The sequence below is a fragment of the Mobula birostris genome, chromosome 22, assembly GCF_030028105.1.
Source record: "Mobula birostris isolate sMobBir1 chromosome 22, sMobBir1.hap1, whole genome shotgun sequence".
In the NCBI taxonomy this organism is placed as follows: Eukaryota; Metazoa; Chordata; class Chondrichthyes; order Myliobatiformes; family Myliobatidae; genus Mobula; species Mobula birostris.
Genome location: NC_092391.1, coordinates 1120317 through 1146460, shown reverse-complemented (window position 1 = coordinate 1146460; position 26144 = coordinate 1120317). Strand labels below are relative to the sequence as shown.

The 26144-nt window shown below is 44.5% G+C and overlaps 1 protein-coding gene across 7 annotated transcripts in view; it reads left to right on the top strand.

The window, feature by feature from the left end:
- The window catches only part of akna (AT-hook transcription factor), a 141920-nt gene that overhangs the window by 55935 nt on the left and 59841 nt on the right, over positions 1 to 26144 (top strand). For 6 of the 7 annotated variants that reach the window (XM_072240001.1, XM_072239996.1, XM_072239997.1 and 3 more), the window contains 5 exons: positions 543 to 676; positions 10465 to 10702; positions 15293 to 15444; positions 21793 to 21978; positions 22151 to 22409. In XM_072240001.1, the coding sequence (XP_072096102.1) occupies positions 543 to 676; positions 10465 to 10702; positions 15293 to 15444; positions 21793 to 21978; positions 22151 to 22409 (969 nt within the window). The remainder of the gene's footprint in view (positions 1 to 542; positions 677 to 10464; positions 10703 to 15292; positions 15445 to 21792; positions 21979 to 22150; positions 22410 to 26144) is intronic. The other variant, XM_072239999.1, reaches the window with a different exon arrangement.

The window sequence follows — 26144 nt, the reverse complement described above, 5'->3', positions numbered from 1 at the left end:
GGGATGAAGGGCCTGCTGTGTGCTGTATGGCTCTATGACTGCCGGTGACCATGTATGGTCAGCATAGACATGCTGGGTTCAAGGGCCCATTTCTGTGTGGATCAACTCAAAGACACCTGGATCTTCTATTGTGATCACTGGTTCCCCTGCAGACTGTAGGATGGATGTTCCTGATGACAGAGAAATTCTGAATCAAAAGACCCAGGTAAGGCTTCTTAGGACTTGAGTGGGGTAGGGGTGGTGGGGAGGAAGATGTTTCCACCCAAACAGTGTGGAATTCTCTACCGCAGAATGTGGCTGAGACAGAATCCTTAAGTATATTCACAAAGGAGTTAAAAATTGTATAATAGCTAAAGCGATCAAGGAGTATGGATAAAACAAGAGGGCATTGGTTCTGGGCAATCAACTGCATTGAAGGACTAAATGGCCTGCTACTGCTTCTAACTTGTCAAGATCATTAACAAGTACTATCAGGCTTTGCACTCTGCCCTACAGCCCTGGACTAACCTCAAGAGTCCTCTTGATTCCTCTCGTGTTTCCAGGCATTTCAGAAATTGAGGGAGGGTCAAGATGTCCTAGAGCGAGGATACCTCCAGGCCCGGGAGGAATACCGTGGCCTCCAGCAGCAGAGCACCAGTGCCAATAGTTACACCATTGGCAATTTTGACCCCAACAGGTAAGAGGTGCTCTCCAATTATTCAGTATTGCTAGAAAGTTATAAGAAACACCTGCACACATCAATGCCTTGTGTAAGATGTGTGTATTTAAGGCAGAGATTGATAGGTTCTTGATTGGATATTATGGTATCAAAAGTTACAGAGAGAAGGCCGGGAACTGGGGTTGAGGAGGAGATTAAAAAAAGGATCAGCCATGATTGAATGGTGGAACAGATTCGATGAGCTGGATGGGATGGCCCAATTCTGCTCCTATGTCTTATGGTCTAAGATCAGCTTGTCCACATTGCACTATTCTTTCTCTAGTTCAGAAAAGAACTGGAATGTTGACTGGTTTAAGGCCCCCATGCTCTCATTCAGATCAGGCAGGGGAAGTGCTGTTTCTGCTCTATGGCACTGGGGTTTGAGGGCAGGATGTAGTAGATGCACGATTGGTCTTTGTCTAGATGGGTCCTAGTCTACGTTCTGTTCTATGTGGGTGTTGATCTGGTCCTAGTTTAGATGGGTGCTGGTCTAAGTCTGAACTAGTCCTTGCATTGGTGGGGCCTTGTCTAGTCCTGGTCAAGGTGGCTGCTGATGTCAGAGGGTCCTGGTCTAGACAGGTCTGGCTCCAGTCCTGATCTAGTCCTGGTCTAGGTTGGCTCTGGTCTAGGTGGGTCCGGTCTATGTAATTCTGATCTGTCTGGCTCCTGCTCTAGCCCTGGTTAAGGTGACTTGTGGTTTAGGTGAATCCTGGTCTTGGTTGGTCCTGGTCTAAGTGGGTTCTGGTCTAGTCCTGGTCTACATTGATCATGGTCTAGTCCTGGTGTAGATGGGTCCTAGTCTGGACCTGATCTAGGTGGGTACTGCTCTAATCCTGGTCTAGGAAGGTTCTGGTTAAGGTGGATCCTGGTTTAGTTGGGTCCTAGTCTAGATTGATACCGGTGGGACCTGGTCTAGGTGGGTCCTGGTGTAGTCTTGATCTAGGTGAGTTTTGGTCTAGTTCTGATTGAGGTGTGTCCTGACCTAGTCCTGGTCGAGACAAGTCCTATTCTTGGTGGGTCCTGGTCTAATCCTTGATTTGGTGGATTCTGATCAAGGTGGGTTCTGGACTTGGTTCTGTCTAGATTGATCATATTCTAGTCCTGATCCTGGTCTCTGTGGGTCCCGCCCTAGGTAGGTCTGGTCTAGTCCTGCTCTAGTTCTGATCCATTTGGGTTCTGGTCTAAGAAGGTCCTGTTTCATGTGGGTCCTAGTTCAGGTGGTGTTGGTCTAGGAGGGTACCAGATTAGTGGTTCCTGGTCTCATTGGGTGTTGGTCTAGTACTCGTCTAGCTGGGCCATGGTTGTGATCTCAGGGTTGCTACCCATGCCATGTGCGAGTGAGGCCAGAATGAGGAAGATTATACAATTTAATAAATAGCTAAGGAGTTGGTGTAGAAGGGAGGCATAAGATGTTTGGATCATTGGGCTCTCTTCCAGGGAAGGTGGGACCTATACAGAAGGGACAGTTTGCACCTGAACTGGAGGGGGACTAATATCCTAGTGGGAAGCTTTGTTAATGCTGCACTTTGGAGCTTAAACTAAAGTTGCAGGGGGATAGGAACCAGAGTGCTTGAACAGTATGTGGAGAGGTTGTGGAGGCAGATGTTGGTAAGACCTCAGCCAAATTAGGAATCAAAAGGTTGACCATGGTACGACTAGTATCCCGAGTTGTGTATATTTCAATGCTAGAGATAGTGTAGGAAATGCGGATGATAGTGATAGTGTTGAAGATGAGGTAGCTGCTTTACAACAGAGGCAATGTGTAGTGAGGAGAGGCTGTTGATAGGGCAAAATTGCATCAACAGGGTGAGTTGCAATATAAGAGGCAGACAAAATCAGGAATATAGAACTGAAGGTGTTGTATTTGAATGCGCGCAGTATTCGGAATAAGAAAGGCGAACTTATAGCACAGTTGCAGACAGGCATGGATGATGTTGTAGGCATGACTGAATCATAGAAACATAGAAACATAGAAACATAGAAAATAGGTGCAGGAGTAGGCCATTTGGCCCTTCGAGCCTGCACCGCCATTTATTATGATCATGACTGATCATCCAACTCAGAACCCCGCCCCAGCCTTCCCTCCATACCCCCTGACCCCCATAGCCACAAGGGCCATATCTAACTCCCTCTTAAATATAGCCAATGAACTGGCCTCAACTGTTTCCTGTGGCAGAGAATTCCACAGATTCACCACTCTCTGTGTGAAGGAGTTTTTCCTAATCTCGGTCCTAAAAGGCTTCCCCTCTATCCTCAAACTGTGGCCCCTCGTTCTGGACTTCCCCAACATCGGGAACAATCTTCCTGCATCTAGCCTGTCCAATCCCTTTAGGATCTTATACGTTTCAATCAGATCCTCCCTCAATCTTCTAAATTCCAACGGGTACAAGCCCAGTTCATCATGGCTGAAAGAAGATTATAGCTGGAATCCTAATGTCCAAGGATACACATTGTATCGAAAGAACAGGCAGGAAGGCAGAGGAGGCAGCATGGCTCTGTTGGAAAAAATGAAATCAAATAATTAGAAAGAAGTGACATAGGGTCAGAAGGTGTTGAATCATTGTGGATAGAGCTAAGGAACTGCAAGAGTAAAATGACCCTGATGGGTGTTGTATACAGACCGCCAAACAGTAGTAACAATGTAGCTACAAATTATAACAGGAGAAGGAAAATGCATGCCAAAAGGGCAATGTTGCAATAGTCATAGGGAATTTCAATATAGACCATAAGATAATGGAACAGAAGTAGTACATTTGACCCATTGAGTCTCCTCTGTCATTTCATCATGATTCAATTTTCCTCTCAGCCCCAATCTCCAGCTATTTCCCTGTATCCCTTCATGCCCTGACCAATCAGGAATGCATCAACCTCTGTCTTAAATATACAGAACGAACGACTTGGCCTCCACAGCTGCCTGTGGCAAAAAATTCCACCGATTCACCCGTCTCCGGCTAGAGGAATTCATCCTCATCTCCGTTCTCAAAGGATGCCCCTCTATTCTGAGATTGTGTCCTCTCCACAATGTAGACTCTCCACTATAGGAAACATCTTTTCCACGTGCACGCTATCAAGGCCTTTCACCATTTGATAGATGTCAATTAGGTCACCCCTCATTCTTCTGAATTCCAGTGAATATCATTCCAGTGTATCATTTCTTAATGCATGCATTACTAAATGACTATAAAAGAGGACTGCATGTCCTCATAATCTAATCTAATCTAAAATACAGACCCGGAACTATCAAACACTCTTCATATGACGTCATTCAATCCTAGAATCATTTTCATGAACCTCCTTTGAACCCTCTCTAGTTCCAGTACATCCTTTCTAGGATAGCAGTACTCCAAGTGAGGCTTCACCAGTACTTAATAAAGTTTCAACATTACATCCTTGCTTTTATATTTGAATACACTTGAAATGAATACTAACATTGCATTTGCCTTACTCACCACAGGCTCAATCTGCAAATTAACCTTCAGGGAATCATACACAAGGGAATCTAAAGTCCTTTTGCACCTCCATTTTTTTGTATTTTCTCTCTATTTAGAAAATAGTCAACCGCTTCATTTATTCTACCAAAGTGCATAACCATACACTTTCGGACAGTGTATTCCATCTGCCACTTCTTTGCCCATGCTCCTAATCTATCTAAGTCCTTCTGTAGCCTCTCTACTTCCTCAAAACCACCTGCCCCTCCACCTATCTTCAGATCATAGAACATACAGCACACACAGCACATACAGGCCCTTTGGTCCACAATGTTGTGCTGACCATGTAACCTACTCAAGAAACTGCCTAGAATTTCCCTACCGTATAACCCTCTATTTTTCTAAGCTCCATGTGCCTATCTAAGAGTCTCTTAAAAGACCCTATTGTATCCGCCTCCACCACCATTGCTGGCAGTGCATTCCATGCACCCACCACTCTCTGATAACTCTGACATCCCTCTGTACCTATTTCCAAGCATTTTAACACTATGCCCCCTCGTGCTAGCCATTTCAGCCCTGGGAAAAAGCTTCTGGCTATCCACATGATCAATACCTCTCATTATCTTATACACCTCTATCAGGTCACCTCTCGTCCTCTGTCGCTCCAAGGAGAAAAGGCCAAGTTCACTCAACCTATTCTCATAAGGCATGATCTCCAAACCATGAAACATCCTTGTAAATTGTTGTAAATTCCAGTCCTGTCGAAGGTTTTCAGCCCAAAATGTTGACAGTACTCTTTTCCTAGATGCTGCCTGGCCTCCTGATTTCCTCCAACATTTTGTGTGTTGTTTGGATTTTCAGCATCCTCAGATTTTCTCTTATTTGTTCTTGTAAATCTCCTCTGCACTCTCTCTATAGTATCCACATCCTTCCTGTAGTGAGGTGACCAGAACTGAACACAGTACTCCAAGTGGGGTCTGACCAAAGGTCTTATATAGCAGTAACATTACTTCACGGCTCTTGAACTCAATCCCATGATTGATGAAGGTCATCACACCATTTGCCTTCTTAACAACACTGTCAACCTCTGCAGTAGCTTTAAGGACCCCAAGATCTCTCTGATCCTCCACACTGCCATGACTCTTATTAATGTTATATTCTGTCTTCAAGTTTAACCTACCAAAATGAATCACCTCACACTTATCTGGGTTGTACTTCATCTGTCACTTCTCAGCCCAGTTCTGCATCCTATTGATGTCGTGCTGTAACCTCTGACAGCCCTCCACACTATCCACAACACCCCCAACATTTGTATCATCAGCAAATTTATTAACCCACTCTCCTACTTCTTCATCCAGGTCATTTATAAAAATCACAAAGAGGAGTGATCCCCGAACAGATCCCTGCAGCACACCACTGGTCACCGACCTCCATGCAGAACACAAACCATATACAACCACACTTTGCCTTCTGTGGGCAAGCCAATTCTGGATCCACAAAGCAAGGTCACCTTGGATCCCATGCCTCCTGACTTTCTGAATGAGCCTCACATGGAAACCATATCAAATGCCTTACTGAAATCCATACACACTACACCCACTGCTCTACCTTCATCAATGTGTTTTGGTACATCCTCAAAGTATTTAATCAGGTTCATAAGGTACGACCTGCTCTTGACAAAGCCATGCTGATTATCCCTAATTCGATTATGTCTCTCCAAATACTCATAAATCTTGCCTCACTGTAAGACTCACTGGTCTATAATTTCCTGGGTTATCTCTACTCCTTTTCTTGAACAAGGGAACAACACTTGCAACCTTCCAATCCTCTGGTACTTCTCCCGGCCTTTATTGATGCTGCAAAGATCATCGCCAGAGGCTCAGCAATCTCTTTCCTCGATTCCCAGCCAGTAAATTTCAGCTGGACCCAGCGACTTGTCTATCTTAATGCTTTTCAAAAGCTCCAGCACATCTTCTTTCTTGATGTCTATATGCTCAAGTGTTTCAGTCCACTGTAAGCCATCCCCACAATTGCCAAGGTCCTTTTCCCTGGTGAATAATAAGGCAAAGTATTCATTAAGTACCTCCGCTACCTCCTCCAATTCCATGCACACGTTTCCACTGTCACACCTGATTAGTCCTATTCTCACACGGCTCATCCTCTTGCTCTTCACATACTTGTAGAATGCCTGGGGTTTTCCTTAATCCTGTTCGCCAAGCCCTCTCATGGCCCCTTCTAACTCTCCTAATTTCATTCTTATGCTCCTTCCTGACACCCTTGTAATTTTCTGGAGTTCTGACAGTGCCTAGTTTCTTGAATCTTTCATAAGCTTTTCTTTTCTTCTTAACTAGATTTTCTACATCCTTTGTAACGATGGATCTTTTACCCTACCATTCTTTCCCTGCCTCAGTGGAACATTCCTATGCAGAACACTATGCCTATCTTCCCTGAACATTTGCCACATTTCTGCCTTGGATTTCCCTGAGAATATCTGCTCCCAATTTATGTTCCCAAGTTTCTGCCTAATAGCATCATATTTCCACTTACCCCAATTAAATGTTTTCCCAAATTGTCTGCTGTAATCTCCCTCCAGCGCTATGGTGAAGGAGATAGAGTTGTGATCACTACCTCCAAAATGCTGTCCCACTGAGAGACCTGACACCTGACCGGGTTCATTTCCCAATACCAGATCAAGTACAGCCTCTCATCTAGCGTGCAAACTTTGCAACAAAGCTATCAATACCACCATCCATGGGACCCAACACAGACCCCTGTGGAGCACCACTAGTCACCAGCAGCCAACCAGAAAAAGCTCCCTTTATTCCCACTGTTTCCCTCCTGCCAATCAGCCACTGCTTTATTCATGCTAGGATATTTCTTGTAATACAATGGACAACTAACTTGTTAAGCAGCCTCATGTGAGGCAATTTGTCAAAGGCCTTCTGAAAATCCAACTACACAACATCAACTGATTCTCCATTGTCTATCCTGCTTGTTATTTCTTCAAAGAATTCCCACAGATTTGGGGAAATCAAGCTGACTACAGCCTATTTTATCATGTGCCTCCAAGTACTCCAAAAGCACAATAACAATCAACTCCAACATTTTCCTAATCACTGAGGTCAGACTAACTGACCTATAGTTTCCTTTCTTCTGCCTCTTTCCCTTCTTGAAGAATGGAGTGATATTGCAGTTTTCCATAACCATTCCAGAATTTGTGATTCTTGAATGATCATTACTAATACATCCACAACCTCTTCAGCCCCCTCTTTCAGAACGCTGGGGTATCCACCATCTGGTCCAGGTGACTTATCTACCTTCAGCCCTTTCAGTTTCCCAAGAACCTTCTCTCTAGTAATGCCACTTTCACACACTTCATGACCCCTGACATCTGGAACTTCCACCATCTTATTAGTGCCTTCCACAGTGAAAAATGATGCAAACTACTTACTCAGTTTATCTGACATTTCCTTGTCCCCCATTACTACCTCTCCAGTATCGTTTTCCAGCAGTCCAGTATCCACTCTCGCCTCTCTTTTACAGCTTATGTATCTGAAGAAACTTTTGGTATCTTCTTTAATCTTACTGGCTAGCTTACTTTTGTATTCCATCTTTACCTTCTTAATGACTTTTCAGGCGCCTTCTGTTGGTTCTTAAAAGCTTCCCAATCCTCTGACTTAACTAATTTTTGCTCTATTATACACGCTTTCTTTGGCTTTTATGTTGGCTTTGACTTCTCTTGTTAACCACAGTTGCGTCATCTTGCCTTTAGAATACTTCTTCCTCTTTGGGATGAATATATCCCATGCCTTCCGAATTGCTTCCAGATATTCCGGCCATTGCAGCTCTTCTGTCATCCCTGCTAGTGTTATTTTCCAATCAATTCTGGCCAAAAATATCAGGAATATAGAGTGAGAATAAAAGGAGCCTTTTCTGGTCGGCTGCCAGTGACTAGTGGTGTTCCTCAGGAGTCTGTGGTCAGAGCATCAAGGGATATGGGGAGAAGTCAGGAGACTGAGGCCAAGAGGAAAATTAGATCACTTATGATGAAATGGCACAGCAAACTCAATGGGCCAATGGCCTAATTCTGCTCCTATAGCCTAATTCTAGTCCTGCTGAAGGGTTTCAACCCGAAATGTCAACTATACACTTTTCCTAAATGTTGCCTGGCCTGCTGAATTCCTCCAACATTTTGTGTGTGCTGCTGAGATTTCCAGCATCTACAGATTTTCTCTTGTCTGCTCCTATATCTTATGTTCTTATGTCCAGTCCTGGTCTAGGTGGGTCAGTGTCTACTCCTGGTCTAGGTGCATCCTTTTCTAGGTTGGTTCTGGTCTGTGTGGTCCTGGACTAGTCCTGGTCTATGTGGTCCTGATTTAGTCTTGTCTAGTAGGGTACTGGTCAACGTTAGTCCTGGTCTAGTCCTGGAGTAGGTGGATGCTGATTTAGGTGGGTACTAGTCTAGGTAGATCATGGTCGAGGCTGATCATGATCGAGGCGGATCCTGGTCTTGGTGGTCCTTTCCTGACCCAATATTTGGAACTCAGTGTTTCATCAGATGCGGGAGGAAAACAGAATTGCAGGAAACCCGTATGATCTCAGTGAGAGTGTGCAAACTCTGCAAGACAGTGCCCAAGGTCAGGATTAAACTTGGGTTCCTGGGGCTGCGAGGCAATCTCAGCCTGATGGGAACATGCCACGTACACTTTTGATGGCGTCTATATATAGACTGCAGCTGCTGTAAATGGATAACTTATTATTATGTAGATTATAGCTATGTGTTCTTTTGATCACTGTGGGTATTGAGATAAACATGGGGAGGGGAATAACACATACTATTGTGAGTTGTTGATTCTAGGTTAGGATTCTGCAGGCATTTTCTCTTGTCTTTTTAGAGGTGGTGCATTAGAAATCATTTCCAAACCACACCGTCATCGAACACTAGTAGAGAATGCTGGATATCACTGATATCCCCTTATTCCACATCCCAACTCCCCATGTGCCCTGCCACTTTGACCACAAACTCAGGAAAGGCCTTTGGGGTTTTTGTGTGATTGATGCTGGGGTTTCAGAGAAAGTAGCACAGAGGCTGCATTGTGCTGCTTTAGCTCAGCAGACAGTGGGCAGGTTTTAACCCAGCAGACAGAGGACAGGCTTTAGCGCAGAGTGGAGAATGGATGTTTCCTATCATGGGATAGTCTAGGACCAGATGGCACAGCCTCAGAAGAGTGGGATGTTCATTCAGAACAGAGTTCAGGCTGAATTTCTTTAGCTAAGAGTGGTGAATCTGTGGAATTCTGAAGACCATAAGACAAAGGAACAGAATTAGGCCATTCAGCCCATCGAGTCTGCTCTGCCATTCCATCATAGCATAAAAAGAAGCGGTTCCAATACTGACCCTGAGGAACACCACTAGTCACTGGCTGCTAGCCAGAAAGGGCCCCTTTTATTCCCACTGGCTACTTCCTGCCTGTCACAAAGTGAAGACAGGTGCAAAGTACCCATTAAGTTCATCTGCCATTTCTTTTTCCCTCATTACTATCTCACCAGCATCATTTTCCAGTGGTAAACTATCAACCCTCACCTCCCTTTTACTCTTTATATAACTGAAAAACGTTTGGGATCCAGCTTTTATATTATTGGCCAGTTTGCCCTTGTATTTCATCTTTTCCCTTCTTATGGCTTTCTTAGTTGCCGTTTGTTGGATTTTAAAAGTTTCCCAATCATCCAACTTCCCACTCACTTTTGCTACCTTATATCCCCTTTCCTTGGCTTTTATGCCGTCCTTAACTTCCCTTGCCAGCCACGGTTGCCTAGCCCTGCCATTTGAGAACAACAACTTCTGTGGGACTTATCTATTCCCAGAAACTTCAGCCTTCTCTGTTCTGCCGTCATCCCTGCCAGTATCCTCCTCCAATCTACCTCAGCAAGCTCCTCTCTCGTTTTGATAGGTGGCTGTGAAGGCCGGGTGATTGGGTGTACTTAAGGCAGAGATGATAGGCTCTTGATTAGTCAGGGCATGAGAGATTACAGGGAGAAGGCAAGAGAGTGGGTTTGAAAGGGAAAATGATGAGCCAAGATGAGATGGCAGAGCAGACTCAATGGGCTGGATGGCCTAATTCTGCTCCTATCTCTTATGGTCTTAGGGAAATCTTGATTAAAGCCAGGACAGCAACTTTAGTCCTAATGCAGGGTCTTGACCCAAAACGTTGACAGTTCCTTCCTCCTCCCAAATGCTTCCCTTCCCACTGAGCCCTGTAGCAGACTGTTTGTTGTTGTACATGATTTATTTTTGCAACATTCAGTGGCTAACGTTGGTTCCTACACATTCTTTCCCAGGGAAATGGAGGGAAACATATTTCGGCTTGGAATGCGCTTGGAGGATATGAGGGAGCAGATTGACCAGGTGCCTGAGACCAGTGCCCTGACAGACCATAGTTCCGATGATGGCGTGAATCCTAGCTCATGGATCACCAGAAGACCAGCCCCACAACCATGCAGACCAGTGCCAATAGTACAGCCTCCAAAACCTGTGCTTCAGACCACAGCAGACACAGAGCAGGACCCCAAATGTCAGGTAGGACTTGGAACTCTGTTCTAATGCTGGAACCTTCAGCCAAGGATATCAATCTTTATGATTATGATTATGAAGATACGTAGTCCTCTTTTATTGTCATTTAGTAATGCATGCATTAAGAAATGATACATTATTTCCTCCGGTGTGATATCACAAAAACACAGGACAAACCAAGACTGAAAAAACTGGCAGAACCACATAATTATAACATATAGTTACAAACAATGTAACAATACCATAACTTGATGAAGAAGTCCATGAGCACAGTAAGGTTCAAAGTTTCTCAAATGTCCCACATCTCACGCAGACGGGAGAAGGAAGAAAAACTCTCCCTGCCACGCCGACCACAATCCGACTCTGAGTCATCCGAAAACTTCGAGCTCTGATCAGCTCTCTGACACCGAGTACTGAGAGCCATCTCTGTCTGAACGATTCGACCTCCTTCTCGATCGCCAAAAGCAGGCAAGGCCGGGGATTTTGAGGCCTACTCTCCGAAAGATTTCCAACCACACAGTAATGACAGCAGCGAACGGGCATTTCAGAAATTTCTCCAGATGTTCCTCTGTGCTTTCACGTCCATTCTCCATCAATCTTTGTCCACAATCCTGAACCAATTTACACTGGTCCATTTGTTTGCCCCACCCTTCCTCGCCATCAACATCTCTAGACCCTGAGTGGACTGGTAGATATCATTTGGAAAGTTCCTCAGCTAATTACTGATATTTGACCGTCTGTCCTCATGTGTTTCCATTTCCACTACAGGTGATGCCTGTGAATACCTGTAACCAAATCATTCTGTACAGATTTTATCTCCTTAACTTCACAGGAAAGTACATACACAGAGAGAGTGCTGCGATGACTCACTCTCTGGTTGTGTGGTGGTAGCTTGTGAGAGGATGTTTAGTAGATTTGGGTAACTATGTCCTTTATCTATCTTGTCTTAGATAGGCACATGGGTGAATGAAAAATGGAGAACTACATGGGAAGGAAGGAAAAGATTACTCTTAGAATAGATTAAAATGTTAGCACAACATTGTGGGCCAAAGAGAATGTATCGTGCTGTACAACTGTACATTTACAGTCTAGAGTTTAGCAGAGCAGAGGGAGATCTCGTTGAAATTTTCATTCAGTTGAAGAGGGTGAACGCATGGGGGATATTTTAGGGGTCAGGAGTCCAGAGCCAGGGACCATAGGCTCAGACTAAGAATTCAGCTGTTTGGCACTGAAGTGCAGAGGCTTAGGCTTAGGCTACTGAACCTCAATCATTGAGTTCCCTTAAAACAGAGATTGATAGACTTCTGCACTTGGAAACCGAGTGCAGGAAAATGGCTCTGAGGTGGTCGATCAACCATGATCTTGTTGAGCAGAACAAGTTCAAAAAGCTGGGTAGATCCTTTGCTCCTATTTTACAGACAATGCCAAGTTTTCTACACCAGCTTCACAATAAACAGCAGCCAAACTGCTTTAGAGAATTGTTATTAAATGCTGGATTTAAGGGAGGTACCAAATCAAAACCACAGAAATTCTACAGGTGCGGGAAATCCAGAGCAACGCACACAAAATGCTAGAGGCACTCAGCAGGTCAGGCAGTGTCCAGATCCCATGCAAGATCATTCAGAGAGTAAGGAGGATTGGGTTTCAAAGGGACCTTGCTTTGTGGATCCAGAATTGTCTTGCCCACAGAAGGCAAACAGTGGCTTTAGATGGTTCATTTTGTGCACGGAGGTCAGTGACCAGTGGTGTTCCACAGGGTTTTGTTCTGGGACCCCTCCTCTTTGTGATTTTTATATATGACCTGGATAAAGAAGTAGAAGAGTGGGTTAGCAAGTCTGCTGATGACACAGAGGTTGCGGGTATTATGGATAGTCTGCAGGGATGTGAAAAGTTACAGATGGACATCAATAGGGTGCAGAACTGGGCTGAGAAGTGGCAGATGGAGTTCAACCCAGTTAAGTGGGAAGTGGTTCAATTTCATAGGTCTAATTTGAAGACAGAATATAATATTAATGGTAAGACTCTTGGCAATATGCAGGATCAGTGAGATCTTGGGGTTCGTGTTCATAGGACATTCAAAGATGCTGTGTGGGTTGACAGTGTTGTTAAGAATGCATATGGTGCGTTGACAGTCATGAACTGTGGGATTGAGTTCAAGAGCCGTGAAGTAATGTTACAGTTATATAAGACCTTGGTCAGACCCCACTTGGAGTACTGTGTTCAGTTCTGGTCACCTCGCTACAGGGAGGAACTGGATACTAGAGAGAGAGTGCAGAGGAGATTTACAAGGACATTGCCTGGATTGGAGGGCGTACCATATGAGTAAAGGTTGAGTGAACTTGGCCTTTTCTCCTTGGAGTGACAGAGGTTGAGAGGTGACCTGATAGAGGTGGATAAGATGATGAGAGGCATTGATCATGTGGATAGCCAGAGGCTTTTTCCCAGGGCTGAAATAGCTAACACGAGTGGACATAGTTTTAAGTGCTTGGAGGTAGGTACGGGGGGGATGTCAGAGGTAAGTTTTTCATACAGAGAGTAATGGGTGTTGGCATCAGTGGTAGAGACAGATACAATAGGGTCTTTTAAGAGACTCAGATAAGTACATGGAGCCTAGAAAAATATAGGGCTATGCGGTAGGGTAATTCTTTGCAGTTTCTATGGTAGGTTACATGGTCGGCACAACATTGCGGGCCGAAGGACCTGTAATATGCTGTAGATTTCTATGTTCTATGTCCTGGAAAGGAAGGCCTAGTTCTGGGAACAGATGGAGTGGACACGAAGGAATTGAGAAAAGGGAACAGCATTTCTACAGGAGACATGGTGGGAAGTGGCACAGTCAAGATAACGTGGAAGCTGGGAGTCTTACAAAAGACGTTGGTTGACAGTTTGTCTCCAGAGATGGAGACAGAGAGATCAACAAAGGGGAGGGAGTTGTCAGAAATTTGACCAAGTGAATTTAAGAGCAGGGTGGAAATTGGAGGCAAAGTTGATGAAATTGATGAGCTCTGTATAGGTGCATGAAGCTGCACCAATGCAGTCGTTAATCGAGCAGAGGAAGAGTTGGAGAGCATCACCAGGGAAGGCTTGGAGCATGGACGTAGCCAACAAAGAGGCAGGCATAGCTGGGGCCCATGTGGGTGCCCATAGCTGTCCCTCAAATCTGGGGAAAGTGGGAGGAGCCAAAGGAAAAATTGTTAAGGACGAGGACCAGTTCTGCCAGTCAGAGGAGGGTGGTGGTGGAGGGGAACTGGTTGGTTCTTTTATTGAAAAGAAATAGGAAGTTTTAAGGCTTTCTTGATGAGGGATACAAGTGTATAGGGATGTTACAGCAGGAACATATTGGAGGTCTTCAGTGGAACAGGGAGAAAGGACATATTGGGAGGTCTGTGTTACCTGTGGTTGTACAAGAGGCAAGAGTACAGAAGGGTAACAAATGTACAGTTTGCTGGGATGAGGTCCAGCAGAGGAAAAATGTTCTGCAAAAGGACATATGAAGGTCAGAAATCTCAGGGTTATTGAAAGGCAGTAAAGCTCAGTTCTGATTTCCTGGCTTGTCCCTATACCCTTTCATTCCAATGATATCCAGAAAAGTTATCAAATGGCAGTTATGGCCAAACTTCTAAAACAGAATGCCATTCCTGATGATGTTTTGGGCCAAAACCCTTCAACTCTTTATTCCCCTCCATCAGGGGTTCCTAACCTTTTTTGTGTCATGGACCAATACCATTAAGCAAGGGGTCCATGGACCCCAGGTTAGGAACCCTGCCCTCTATAGATACTGTCAAACCTGCTGAGTTCCTCCAGCATTTTGTGTGTGTTACTCTGGATTTCTAGCATCTGCAGAATCTCTTCTGTTTATGGCAAACAAACCCAGTTACTTATCTCAAAACTTGTTACATAGAAAACATAGAAACATAGAAAATAGGCGCAGGGGTAGGCCATTCGGCCCTTCGAGCCTGCACTGCCATTTATTATGATCATGGCTGATCATCCAACTCAGAACACCGCCCCAGCCTTCCCTCCATACCCCCTGACCCCCGTAGCCACAAGGGCCATATCTAACTCCCTCTTAAATATAGCCAATGAACTGGCCTCAACTGTTTCCTGTGGCAGAGAATTCCACAGATTCACCACTCTCTGTGTGAAGAAGTTTTTCCTAATCTCGGTCCTAAAAGGCTTCCCCTCTATCCTCAAACTGTGACCCCTCGTTCTGGACTTCTCCAACATCGGGAACAATCTTCCTGCATCTAGCCTGTCCAATCCCTTTAGGATCTTATACGTTTCAATCAGATCCCCCCTCAATCTTCTAAATTCCAACGAGTACAAGCCCAGTTCTGTGGCTTCCTACACATGATGGGGCAAATGTTTACCACTATACTTCAAAAATATTGATTTGTTTTGAAACCCTCTTTGATATACTGAGTATGTGCCAGATGCTAAATAAATGCAAATTCTTGCTTTTTTCCATAATACCAAAGTGTTTATTTGCAAGTTTTTAATCATAGATTTATGTTAGCTGGGGTGGAATTGCTGAAGCAATGTAACTTATTGAGGGAGCTGAGGGTTTTTAATGTTCACCTCTGGTATTACCCAAAGAGCATTGTTCCTAGTGCGATGTTCCAGCTGGGGAAGGTGGACGTGATGGTGAGCTCAGTGAGCGGGGACAGTGAAGATGAGGATGCCTTTCCTACTACCCTGAAACACAAGAAGATACAATTGGAGGAAAGCTTTGATCAGCTGCTAGACCAGTGAGTATGTCTTCATTAACTAGTTACCAGTGATTACATTATCATTAACTAGTGTTATCTCCTCTTAAAATTACAACAATTCAGACACTGTGATAATCTCTAAATAGAGTATCACAAATCACCAGCAGTGAATTCCAGTCAATGGTACTTGGCACAGTTATGTCAGGACTATGATAATTATGATATTATGATAATTGTGATTATTTATAATATTAATGGTAAGACTCTTGGCAGTGTGGAGGATCAGAAGGATCTTGGGGTCCGAGTCCATAGGACACTCAAAGGTGCTACGCAGGTTGACTGTGTGGTTAAGAAGGCGTACGGTGCATTGGCCTTCATCAATCATGAGATTGAGTTTAAGAGCCAAGGGCAAATGTTACAGCTTTATAGGACCCTGGTCAGAACCCACTTGGAGTACTGTGCTTAGTTCTGGTCGCCTCACTACAGGAAGGATGTGGAAACCATAGAATGGATGCAGAGGAGATTTACAAGGATGTTGCCTGGATTGGGGAGCATGCCTTATGAGAATAGGTTGAGTGAACTCGGGCTTTTCTCTTTGGAGCAACAGAGGATGAGAGGTGACCTGATAGAGGTGTATAAGATGAGAGGCATTGATCGTGTGGATAGTCAGAGGCTTTTTCCCAGGGCTGAAATGGCTAGCATGAGAGGGTTCAGTTTTAAGGTGCTTGGAAGTAGGTATAAAGGGGTAATGTCAGGGGTAAGTTTTTTACCCAGAGAATGGTGAGTGTGTGGAATGGGTTACTGGCGACGGTGGTGGAGGCAGATGCGACAGGGTCTTTTAAGAGACTCCTGGACAGGTATACGGAGCTTAGAAGAATAGAGAGCTATGGGTAACCTTGGGTCATTTCTAAGGTAAGGACATGTTCAGCACAGCTTTGTGGGTTGCATTGTGCTGTAGGTTTTCTATGTTCTATGATATTGCTTCACCTCGCTGTGCTTAGATCTAATGGAATCTTGCTTAATTGACCTTTTAGTTTTAATTTGAGATTCTAAACCCAGGTGAAGCAGGGGTTTTTCATTATTCTCTGCTGTCGCACCCCAATCACAGAAACGGGGCTTTCCACCCATCATGCCCACATGAACCATTCAGTGCCTGTATGTAGTGATCCCATTTCACAGCCCCAGTGGCATGCAGCCTAGTATGTACTGACGATTCAAGTGCTCGTATCGATACAATGTCACAGCAGTGCTTGCCTCTACCACCCCCTGATAAAGCATATTCCAGATTCTGACCAGCCTCTGGGTAAAAACTTTCTTCTTGACATCTCCTTGAAGCCCCTTACCCTTTATCCTTAATCTCTGCCCTCCAGTGCTAAACATCTCTGCAGTGAGAAAAGGGTTCTTACTTTCTAACCTGCCTATATCCCAATGTGCTTCACAGAATTGGGGCACCATGGTAAGGCAGCAGTTGGTGCAATGCTATTACAGCTTATGACATTAGAGTCTGGAGTTCCAGTGTCCTCAGGAAGCAAGTTTGTATGTTCTTCCCGTGAGTGTGTAGATTTCCTCTGGATATTCTGGTTTCCACCCACAGTCCAAAGATGTACTGGTTTAAATCAGGCTAGGAGGGTAGGGTGTCAGGATGGGTGACCAAAGCTCACCAGAAAGATGGAGTTTACTGAATGCACGTGTGGAGAGCGCGGTGGGAGACAGAGCGGTGAGAAATAGGGAAGTGCAAGAGACCAGAACGAGAAAAGATTCTAGAGTGTCCGGAGAAGATTACAGAACAAGTCAGAGGTGAGAATCTGGAGGAACTTAAATGAAATGACGAGAATTTTAAAATCAAGGTGTTGCTTAATAAGAAATCAGAATCAGGTTTAATATCACCAGCCTATATTGTAAAATTTGTTGTTTTTGCAGCAGCAATAACTTGCAATGCTTAATAATAAAAAACTATGAATTACGGTATTGTGGTAGACCATATATATATGTTGTAACTGGGTTAACTGTCTGGACATGCCCCTCTGCTGACTGCCCCTGTGGCTCCTCCCACAAATCCCTGAATAAAGGTGATTTTGCTGTCTCCGCCGCATCTTTGTCACATAGTGTGAGCAGAATTATCTGCAGCTTAATGTGAAAAAGACTTAAGGAGCTGGTGGTAGACCTGAGGAGGGCTAAGGTACCGGTGACCCCTGTTTCCATCCAGGGGGTCAGTGTGGACATGGTGGAGGATTACAAATACCTGGGGATACGAATTGACAATAAACTGGACTGGTCAAAGAACACTGAGGCTGTCTACAAGAAGGATCAGAGCCGTCTCTATTTCCTGAGGAGACTGAGGTCCTTTAACATCTGTCAGACGATGCTGAGGATGTTCTATGAGCCTGTGGTGGCCAGTGCTATCATGTTTGCTGTTGTGTGCTGGGGCAGCAGGCTGAGGGTAGCAGACACCAACAGAATCAACAAACTCATTCGTAAGGCCAGTGATGTTGTAAGGATGGAACTGGACTCTCTCACAGTGGTGTCTGAAAAGAGGATGCTGTCTAAGTTGCATGCCATCTTGGTCAATGTCTCCCATCCACTACATAATGTACTGGTTGGGCACAGGAGTACATTCAGCCAGAGACTCATTCCACCGAGATGCAGCCCCAAGTGTCATAGGAAGTCATTCCTGCCTGTGGCCATCAAACTTTACAACTCCTCCCTTGGAGGGTCAGACACCCTGAGCCAATAGGGCTCATAATTTACTGGCAAAATTTACATATTACTATTTAACTATTTATGGTTCTGTTACTATTTATTATTTATGGTACAACTGTAACGAAAACCAATTTCCCCCGGGATCAATAAAGTATGACTATGACTATGACTATGATCTGCTGTCAGGATGAGGCTTTTCTTTCCAGGATGAAGGAGATGTCTTCCTTTTTTGAAGAAAGGGGCTTCCCTTCCTCCACCATCAACTCTGCTCTTAAATGCATCTCTCCCATTTCACGCACATCTGCTCTCACCGCATCCTCCCGCCACCCCATTAGGAATAGGGTTCCTCTTGTCCTCACCTACCATCCCATCAGCCTCTGGGTCCAACATATAATTCTCTGTAATTTCCGCCACTTCCAACAGGATCCCACCGCTAAGCACATCTTTCCCTCCCCCCATCTCTGCTTTCCGCAGGGGTCGCTCCCTACGTGACTCCCTTGTCCATTTGTCCCCCCCATCCCTTCCCACTGATCTCCCTCCCGGAACTTATCCTTGTAAGCGGAACAAGTGCTACACATGCCCTTACACTTCCTCCCTCACCACAATTCAGGGCCCCAGACAGTCCTTCCAGGTGAGGCGACACTTCACCTGTGAGTCAGCTGGGGTGATATACTGCATCCGGTACTCCCGATGCGGCCTTCTATATATTGGCAAGACCCGACGCAGGCTGGGAGACCATTTCGCTGAACACCTATGCTCTGTCCACCAGAGAAAGCAGGATCTCCCAGTGGCCACACACTTTAATTCCACGTCCCATTCCCATTCTGATATGTCTATCCACGGCCTCCTCTACTGTAAAGATGAAGCCACACTCAGGTTGGAGGAACAACACCTTATATTCCGTCTGGGTAGCCTCCAACCTGATGGCATGAACACTGACTTCTCTAACTTCTGTTAATGCCCCACCTCCCCTTCATAACCCATCCGTTATTTATTTGTTATTATTATATATTTTTTCTCTCTCTCCTTTTTCTCCCTCTGTCCCTCTCACTATACCCCTTGCCCATCCTCTGGGATTCCCCCCTCCCCCCCTTTCTTTCTCCTTAGGCCTCCCGTCCCATGATCCTCTCATATCCCTTTTGTTAGTCCTGACGAAGGGTCTTGGCCTGAAACATCGACTGTACCTCTTCCTAGAGACGCTGCCTGGCCTGCTGCGTTCACCAGCAACTTCTTTGTGTGTTACTAGCAGATGTTGAAGGGTGTGAGGAAAGAGAAGTGAGTGCTGTTACTATTTCAAGGGAGAAGATGTTCAAAAAGCTGAAAGACCTAAGGGTACATAAGTCACCCAAGCCAGATAAACTGAACCCTAGGGTTCTGAAAGAGGTAGCAGTCAAGATTATGGAGGCATTAGTAACGATCTTTCAAAACTCATTGGACTCTGGACTGGAAAACTGCAAATGTCACTTCATTCTTTAAGAAAAGAGGAAGGCAGCAGAAAGGAAATTATAGACAAGTTAGCCCGACTTCAGTGGTTGGGAAGATGTTGTAATCAATTGTTAAGGATGAGGTTATGGAGTACTTGGTGACACAGGATAAAGTTAGCATGGTTTCCTTAAGGGAAAATCTTTCCTGATGAACCTGTTGGAATTCTTTGATGAGATTACACATAGGATAGATAAAGGGGATGTAGTAGATGTTGTGTATTTGGACCTTCAGAAGGCCTTCAACAAGGTGCCACGCATGAGGCTAATTACTAAGTTAAGAGCCTATGGTATTACAGGAAAGTTACTGGCATGGTTAGAGCATTGGCTGATTGGTAGGAGGCAGCAAGTGGGAATAAAAGGATCCTTTTCTGGTTGGCTGCTATTGACTTGTGGTGTTCCACAGGGGTCAGTGTTGGGACCGCTTCTTTTTGTACTGTTTCTCAAATATTTAGATGATGGAATAGATGGCTTTGTTGCCAAGTTTGCAGATGATACAAAGATTGATGAAGGGGCAGGTCGTGTTGAGAAAACAGGTAGGCTGCAGGAGGACTTAGACAGATTAGGAGAATGGGTAAGAGAGTGGCAAATGAAATACAATGTTGGAAAATGTATGGTCATGCAGTTTGGTAGAAAAAAATAAATGTGCGAATTGGGATAAAATCCCAAAATCTGAGATGCAAAGGGACTTGGGAGTCCTTGTGCAGAACACTCTAAAGGTTAGCTTACAGGTAGAGTCGGCGGTGAGGAAGGCAAGTGCAATGTTAGCATTCATTTCAAGAGGTCGAGGATACAAGAGCAGGGTTGTAATGCTTAGGCTTTATAAGGCACTGGTGAAGCCTCAGCTTGAGTACTGTGAACAGTTCAGGACTCTTCATCTGAGAAAAGATGTGCTGACATTGGAGAGGGTTCAGAGGAGATTCATAAGAATGATTCCGGGAATGAAAGGGTTATCATACGAGGAACATTTGATGGCTCTGGGTCTGTACTCGCTGGAATTTAGAAGGATGAGGGGGAATCTCATTGAAACCTTTTGAATGTTGAAAGGCCTAGACTGAGTAGATATAGAAACAATGTTTCCCATGGTGGGGGAGTCTAGGACAAGAGGGCACTGCCTCAGGATAGAGAAGCGTCCATTTAAAACAGAGATGCAGAGAAATTTCTTTAGCCAGAGGGTGGTGAATTTGTGGAATTATTACCATGGGCAGCTGCGGAGGCCAGGTCGTTGGGTGTATTTATAACTGAGCTTGTTGGGTTCTTGATTGGACATGGCATTAAGGATTATGGGGAGGGGGCCGGGGAGTGGGGCTGAGGAGGGGAATAATGGATCAGCCGTGATTGAATGGCAGAGCAGACTCAATGGGCCAAATGGCCTAATTCTCGATACCTTATGGTGTTATGGCTAAATAGCCTAATTTTGCTTTTATGTCTTACGGCCTTATGGCTTCTGAGACAGAGATTACAGGGTCACTAAGTGCTGCAGGGATCCTCATAGCTGTAGTTTTTATTCCCCCAATGTGGAGGAGAGAGCACAGGGGTAGCGGACATTGAAAGAGTGAGGGAGAAGCTTCCCAGGCATACCTGAGTCAATAAAGGCAGGAGCTGAGGTGAGTGATGTTGCAGAGGTGGAAGCAGGCAGTGTTTGTGATGGAGCAGGTGCCCAGTCTGGGGTCAGATAGGTAATGCTTCAGGACACTAACCCTATGGTATCTGTATTTCACATTTCCCAGAGCACACCACTGATCTGATGTTTTTAGCAAGGTATCACAACTGAAGGACAATATTTTCCTGCACTTTGACACTACAGTCTTCTCAAATGGATGTGCTGAGTCGCTGATTGACTCTGGTGATATGTAATATTCTGACTTTTTACAATTTTCCTTTTTCAATAATCTTCACTTATAAATAATATCTTTTGAATCTTCGATTCTTTGTGGTCTTTTTGAACTGAAGCAGAAAAGTGAAGTAATTTTTCCATTACAGACTACAGTGTGACTTGCACAGGATTCAGTATTCTGCGCTACAGGGAGCAGGCATCAAAACTCCAGGCAATTGGAGGCAATAGCTATAAAATGGGGGAGACATCACATTCACAAATCTCTTATCCTCGCGATTCTCCAAGTTTCGGAGCTTTTGGTTTTGTGACAGTTTATAATCACTTCCTCGTTTAGTAAGCTAAACATCTGATTTGATTTGTTGTTGCCAGATGTGGAAGTTTCAAGGATCTGCCTCTGTCACTGGATTTCAAAAAGGCAGGACAAGTTCCTGAATCTCCACCCCCACCCCCAAAAGCATTTGGCCAGGAAGTGGAGAGAGTGAATCAGACGAAGGAGGAAGGGATGAGAGCTTCTTACAGTGATATGGATGTAGATAGCAGGAAGACCCCTGAGCCGTGAGTAGTGGAGTGTGAAAAAGCTGTTTTTATAGCTTACTACTTACTTAGCAGTCAATTTATGGAATGTTATATAAAATTATTGTTGAAAGACCCATTGATAACGCACAGAGTTGCATGAAATTTTCCCAAATTTTCTGAAGGTTAATGATGTTTTCTTCGCTTTAAAAAGGAGGCAACCAATGGAAATGCAAAAAATGTTCTGCAGTGGTTATAAGGAATCACAACAGTCTGTTCTAGATAGAGGCCAGATGCCCCCCAGCGTCCAATCCTTCCAATCACGCACCATGTCTGCAGACCTGACAGAAGCATACTTAACTGAAGGGACGGCTCCTTCACCCGGCAAGAGTGACGCTCGTGTGGATGGAATTGTCTCTCCAGAACTTGAGGCTTGCAAAACACTGTTCCAAGTGGCTGCAGTCCCTCCAGAGGTAACTACACAGTGAGAATGGTTAATGTCTGTGAGAAGAGTTTGGTTCAGGGTTGACATGCAGATTCAATGTTATTTTCTTTCCAAAAGTAACCACTCCAAAGGGTTAAAGTGGTTCCAGGAAGCTGTGCTGAAGGCATGGGAAGTATGCATCATGTCAAAGTAAAGAACTCTCATTAGGGCTCCCCATCGTGTGAGAGTCCAGCAGGGTGGAACCAATATAAATGAGAGGTCACCAGTCCTGAGAGCCTCTTGACCTTTAGTTCCTCAGTTTGCATTTGCTCTATGCTTCATCTTTCACATCTACTTCCCCCACTGGGTGGTCAAGCCTGCTGCTTCCTTGTTTCCAAGCAGAAGGTTAAAGCAGGTTACCATGCAGTAGAACAGCCTACACTGCTAGTGGATGCAGAGGTTCCTCAGTACCCAGAGAAGGGATGAGACACTGAAAGGACAGAATACCCTTGCACATAACAGACCAAAGGAATTCCCTTCCTCAGCCTGGGTCCAGAGCAGGGTCCTAGAATAACTAGTGCTCACTTCATGTTCATTTTGTAGTGCTGAGGGTTCGTTTCTGTTCTATAAGGTGCTCTCGTCCACTCTCACCTATGAAGGTCAGTCACATGGTTGAGGAAAATTTATACAGCTTCCTCAGCACTACAATGTAATTGTCATACCGCAGCTGGAAGGGTCAACATTATGACTATTTCCTAGATAGCACTTTGTCTATTGATAGCTCACCCTCAGGAATTATGATGGCAAGAAAGTTTTTTTAAATTCTATCCCACATACACCAGGTACCACTATATACCCCGTCCACTATATACACAGTATGGTATATCCACCACACACTATATACACTGTCCATGATATAAACCATTCACTATATACACGGTATGTTATATCCACCACACACTATATACACTGTCCATTATATACACGTGGCTGAGTGGTTAAGGCGTTCGTCTAGTGATCTGAAGGTCGCTAGTTCGAGCCTCAGCTGTGGCAGCGTGTTTATGCCTTTGAGCAAGGCACTCAATCACACATTGTTCTAGTCTGTGCGAGGAGTGGCGCCCCACACAGACTTCCAATCTGCGCCTTGTAAGGCATGAAAATGCCCGACGCAGGCCTCTCATGGTCTGAGTCGACGTTCCCTCCCCTCCCTCCCTCCCCATTATATAAACGACTCACTATATACACCATTCAGTATGTACATCGTCTGGTATACACAATGTCTGCTACGCACCAGAATCTGAATCAGATTTATTATCACTGACATATGAGGTGAAATTTGTTTTCTGGCAGCAGGACATAAAAATTACAATAAGAAATATGTTAACATTTAAATAAATAGTGCAATAAGAGAGCAAACTAGTGAGGTAGTGTTCATGGGCTCTTGGACGGTTCAGAAACTGATGGCAGAGGAGAAGAAGCTGTTCCTAAAAAGTTGAGTGTACCTCCTCCTCAATGGTAGCAAAGAGCAAGGGAATGTCCTAGAAGATGAGGATCCTTAACGATGGATGCTGCCTTTTGAAGATGACCTTGATGGTGGGGAAATTGGTGCCCATCATGAAGCTGGCTAACTTTGTAATTCACTGCAGCTTTTTCCAACCTTGCGCATTTGTACCTCTGTACCAGACAGTGATACAACCAGTCAGAATACTCTCCAAAGGTACATATGCAGAAATTTGCTAGAGTCTTTGATAACATACCAAATCTCCTCAAAATCCAAATGAAACACATTGGTGCACCTTCTTCATAATTTCATGAACATGTTAGACCCAGGAACTTGAAACAATTCACCCTTCCTACTGCTGATTCCTCAATGAGGACTGGTGTGTAAATTACCCCTCCTGATAGTCAGTGTAATTCCATTGTCACGCTGACGGTCAATGTAATTCCATTCTCACACTGACGGTCAGTGTAATTCCATTCTCACGCTGATGGTCAGTGTAATTCCATTCTCATACTGATGGTCAGTGTAATTCCTTAGTCACGCTGATGGTCAGTGTAATTCCATTCTCACATTGACGGTCAGTGTAATTCCATTGTCACACCGACGGTCAGTGTAATTCCATTGTCACACCGATGGTCGGTGTAATTCCACTGTCACACCGATGGTCGGTGTAATTCCACTGTCACACCGATGGTCGGTGTAATTCCACTGTCACACCGATGGTCAGTGTAATTCCATTGTCACACTGATGGTCAGTGTAATTCCATTGTCACACTGACGGTCAGTGTAATTCCATTGTCACGCTGATGGCCAGTGTAATTCCATTGTCACACTGATGTTCTATGTAATTCCATTGTCACTCTGATGGTCAGTGTAATTCCATTCTCACCCTGATGGTCAGTGTAATTCCATTCTCACACTGACGGTCAGTGTAATTCCATTCTCACACTGATGGTCAGTGTAATTCCTTAGTCACGCTGATGGTCAGTGTAATTTCATTGTCACACTGACGGTCAGTGTAATTCCTGTGTCACCCTGATGGTCAGTGTAATTCCATTCTCACACTGACGGTCAGTGTAATTCTATTGTCACACTGACGGTCAGTGTAATTCCATTCTCACACTGATGGTCAGTGTAATTCCATTGTCACGCTGACGGTCAGTGTAATTCCATTCTCACACTGATGGTCAGTGTAATTCCTTAGTCATGCTGATGGTCAGTGTAATTCCATTCTCACACTGATGGTCAGTGTAATTCCTTAGTCATGCTGATGGTCAGTGTAATTCCATTGTCACACTGACGGTCAGTGTAATTCCATTGTCTCACTGACGGTCAGTGTAATTCCATTATCACACTGACGGTCAGTGTAATTCCATTCTCACACTGACGGTCAGTGTAATTCCATTCTCACACTGACGGTCAGTGTAATTCCATTGTCACGCTGACGGTCAGTGTAACTCCATTCTCACGCTGATGGTCAGTGTAATTCCTTAGTCACGCTGATGGTCAGTGTAATTCCATTGTCACACTGATGGTCAGTGTAATTCCATTGTCACGCGGACGGTCAGTGTAATTCCATTCTCACACTGATGGTCAGTGTAATTCCTTAGTCATGCTGATGGTCAGTGTAATTCCATTGTCACACTGACGGTCAGTGTAATTCCATTGTCTCACTGACGGTCAGTGTAATTTCATTGTCACGCTGACGGTCAGTGTAATTCCATTCTCACGCTGACGGTCAGTGTAATTCCATTCTCACACTGATGGTCAGTGTAATTTCATTCTCACACTGACAGTCAGTGTAATTCCATTCTCACACTGATGTTCTGTGTAATTCCTTAGTCACGCTGATGTTGTTGCGACCCCACTCAACCATCTGATCTTCGGTGCCTATAAAAAGTCTTCACCCCCCCCTTGGAAGTTTTCAAGTTTACAACGTTGAATCACAGTGGGTTTAATTTAGCTTTTTTGACACGGATTAACAGAAAAGACTTTTTTTTGTCAAAGTGAAAACAACTTTCTACAAATTGGTCTAGATTTATCACAATTATTAAACACAGATAATTGATTGCATTTTTACTCACCCTCTTGAAGTCAGTATTTAGTAGATCCACCTTTGACAGCAATTACGGCCTGAGTCTGTGTGGATAGGTTTCACACAAGAGAAGATCTGCGGATGCTGGAAATCCAAGCAACACACACTAAATGTTGGAGGAACTCAGCAGGCCAGGCAGCATCTATAGAAAAGAGTACTGTTGACGTTCCGGGCCAAGACCTTCATTA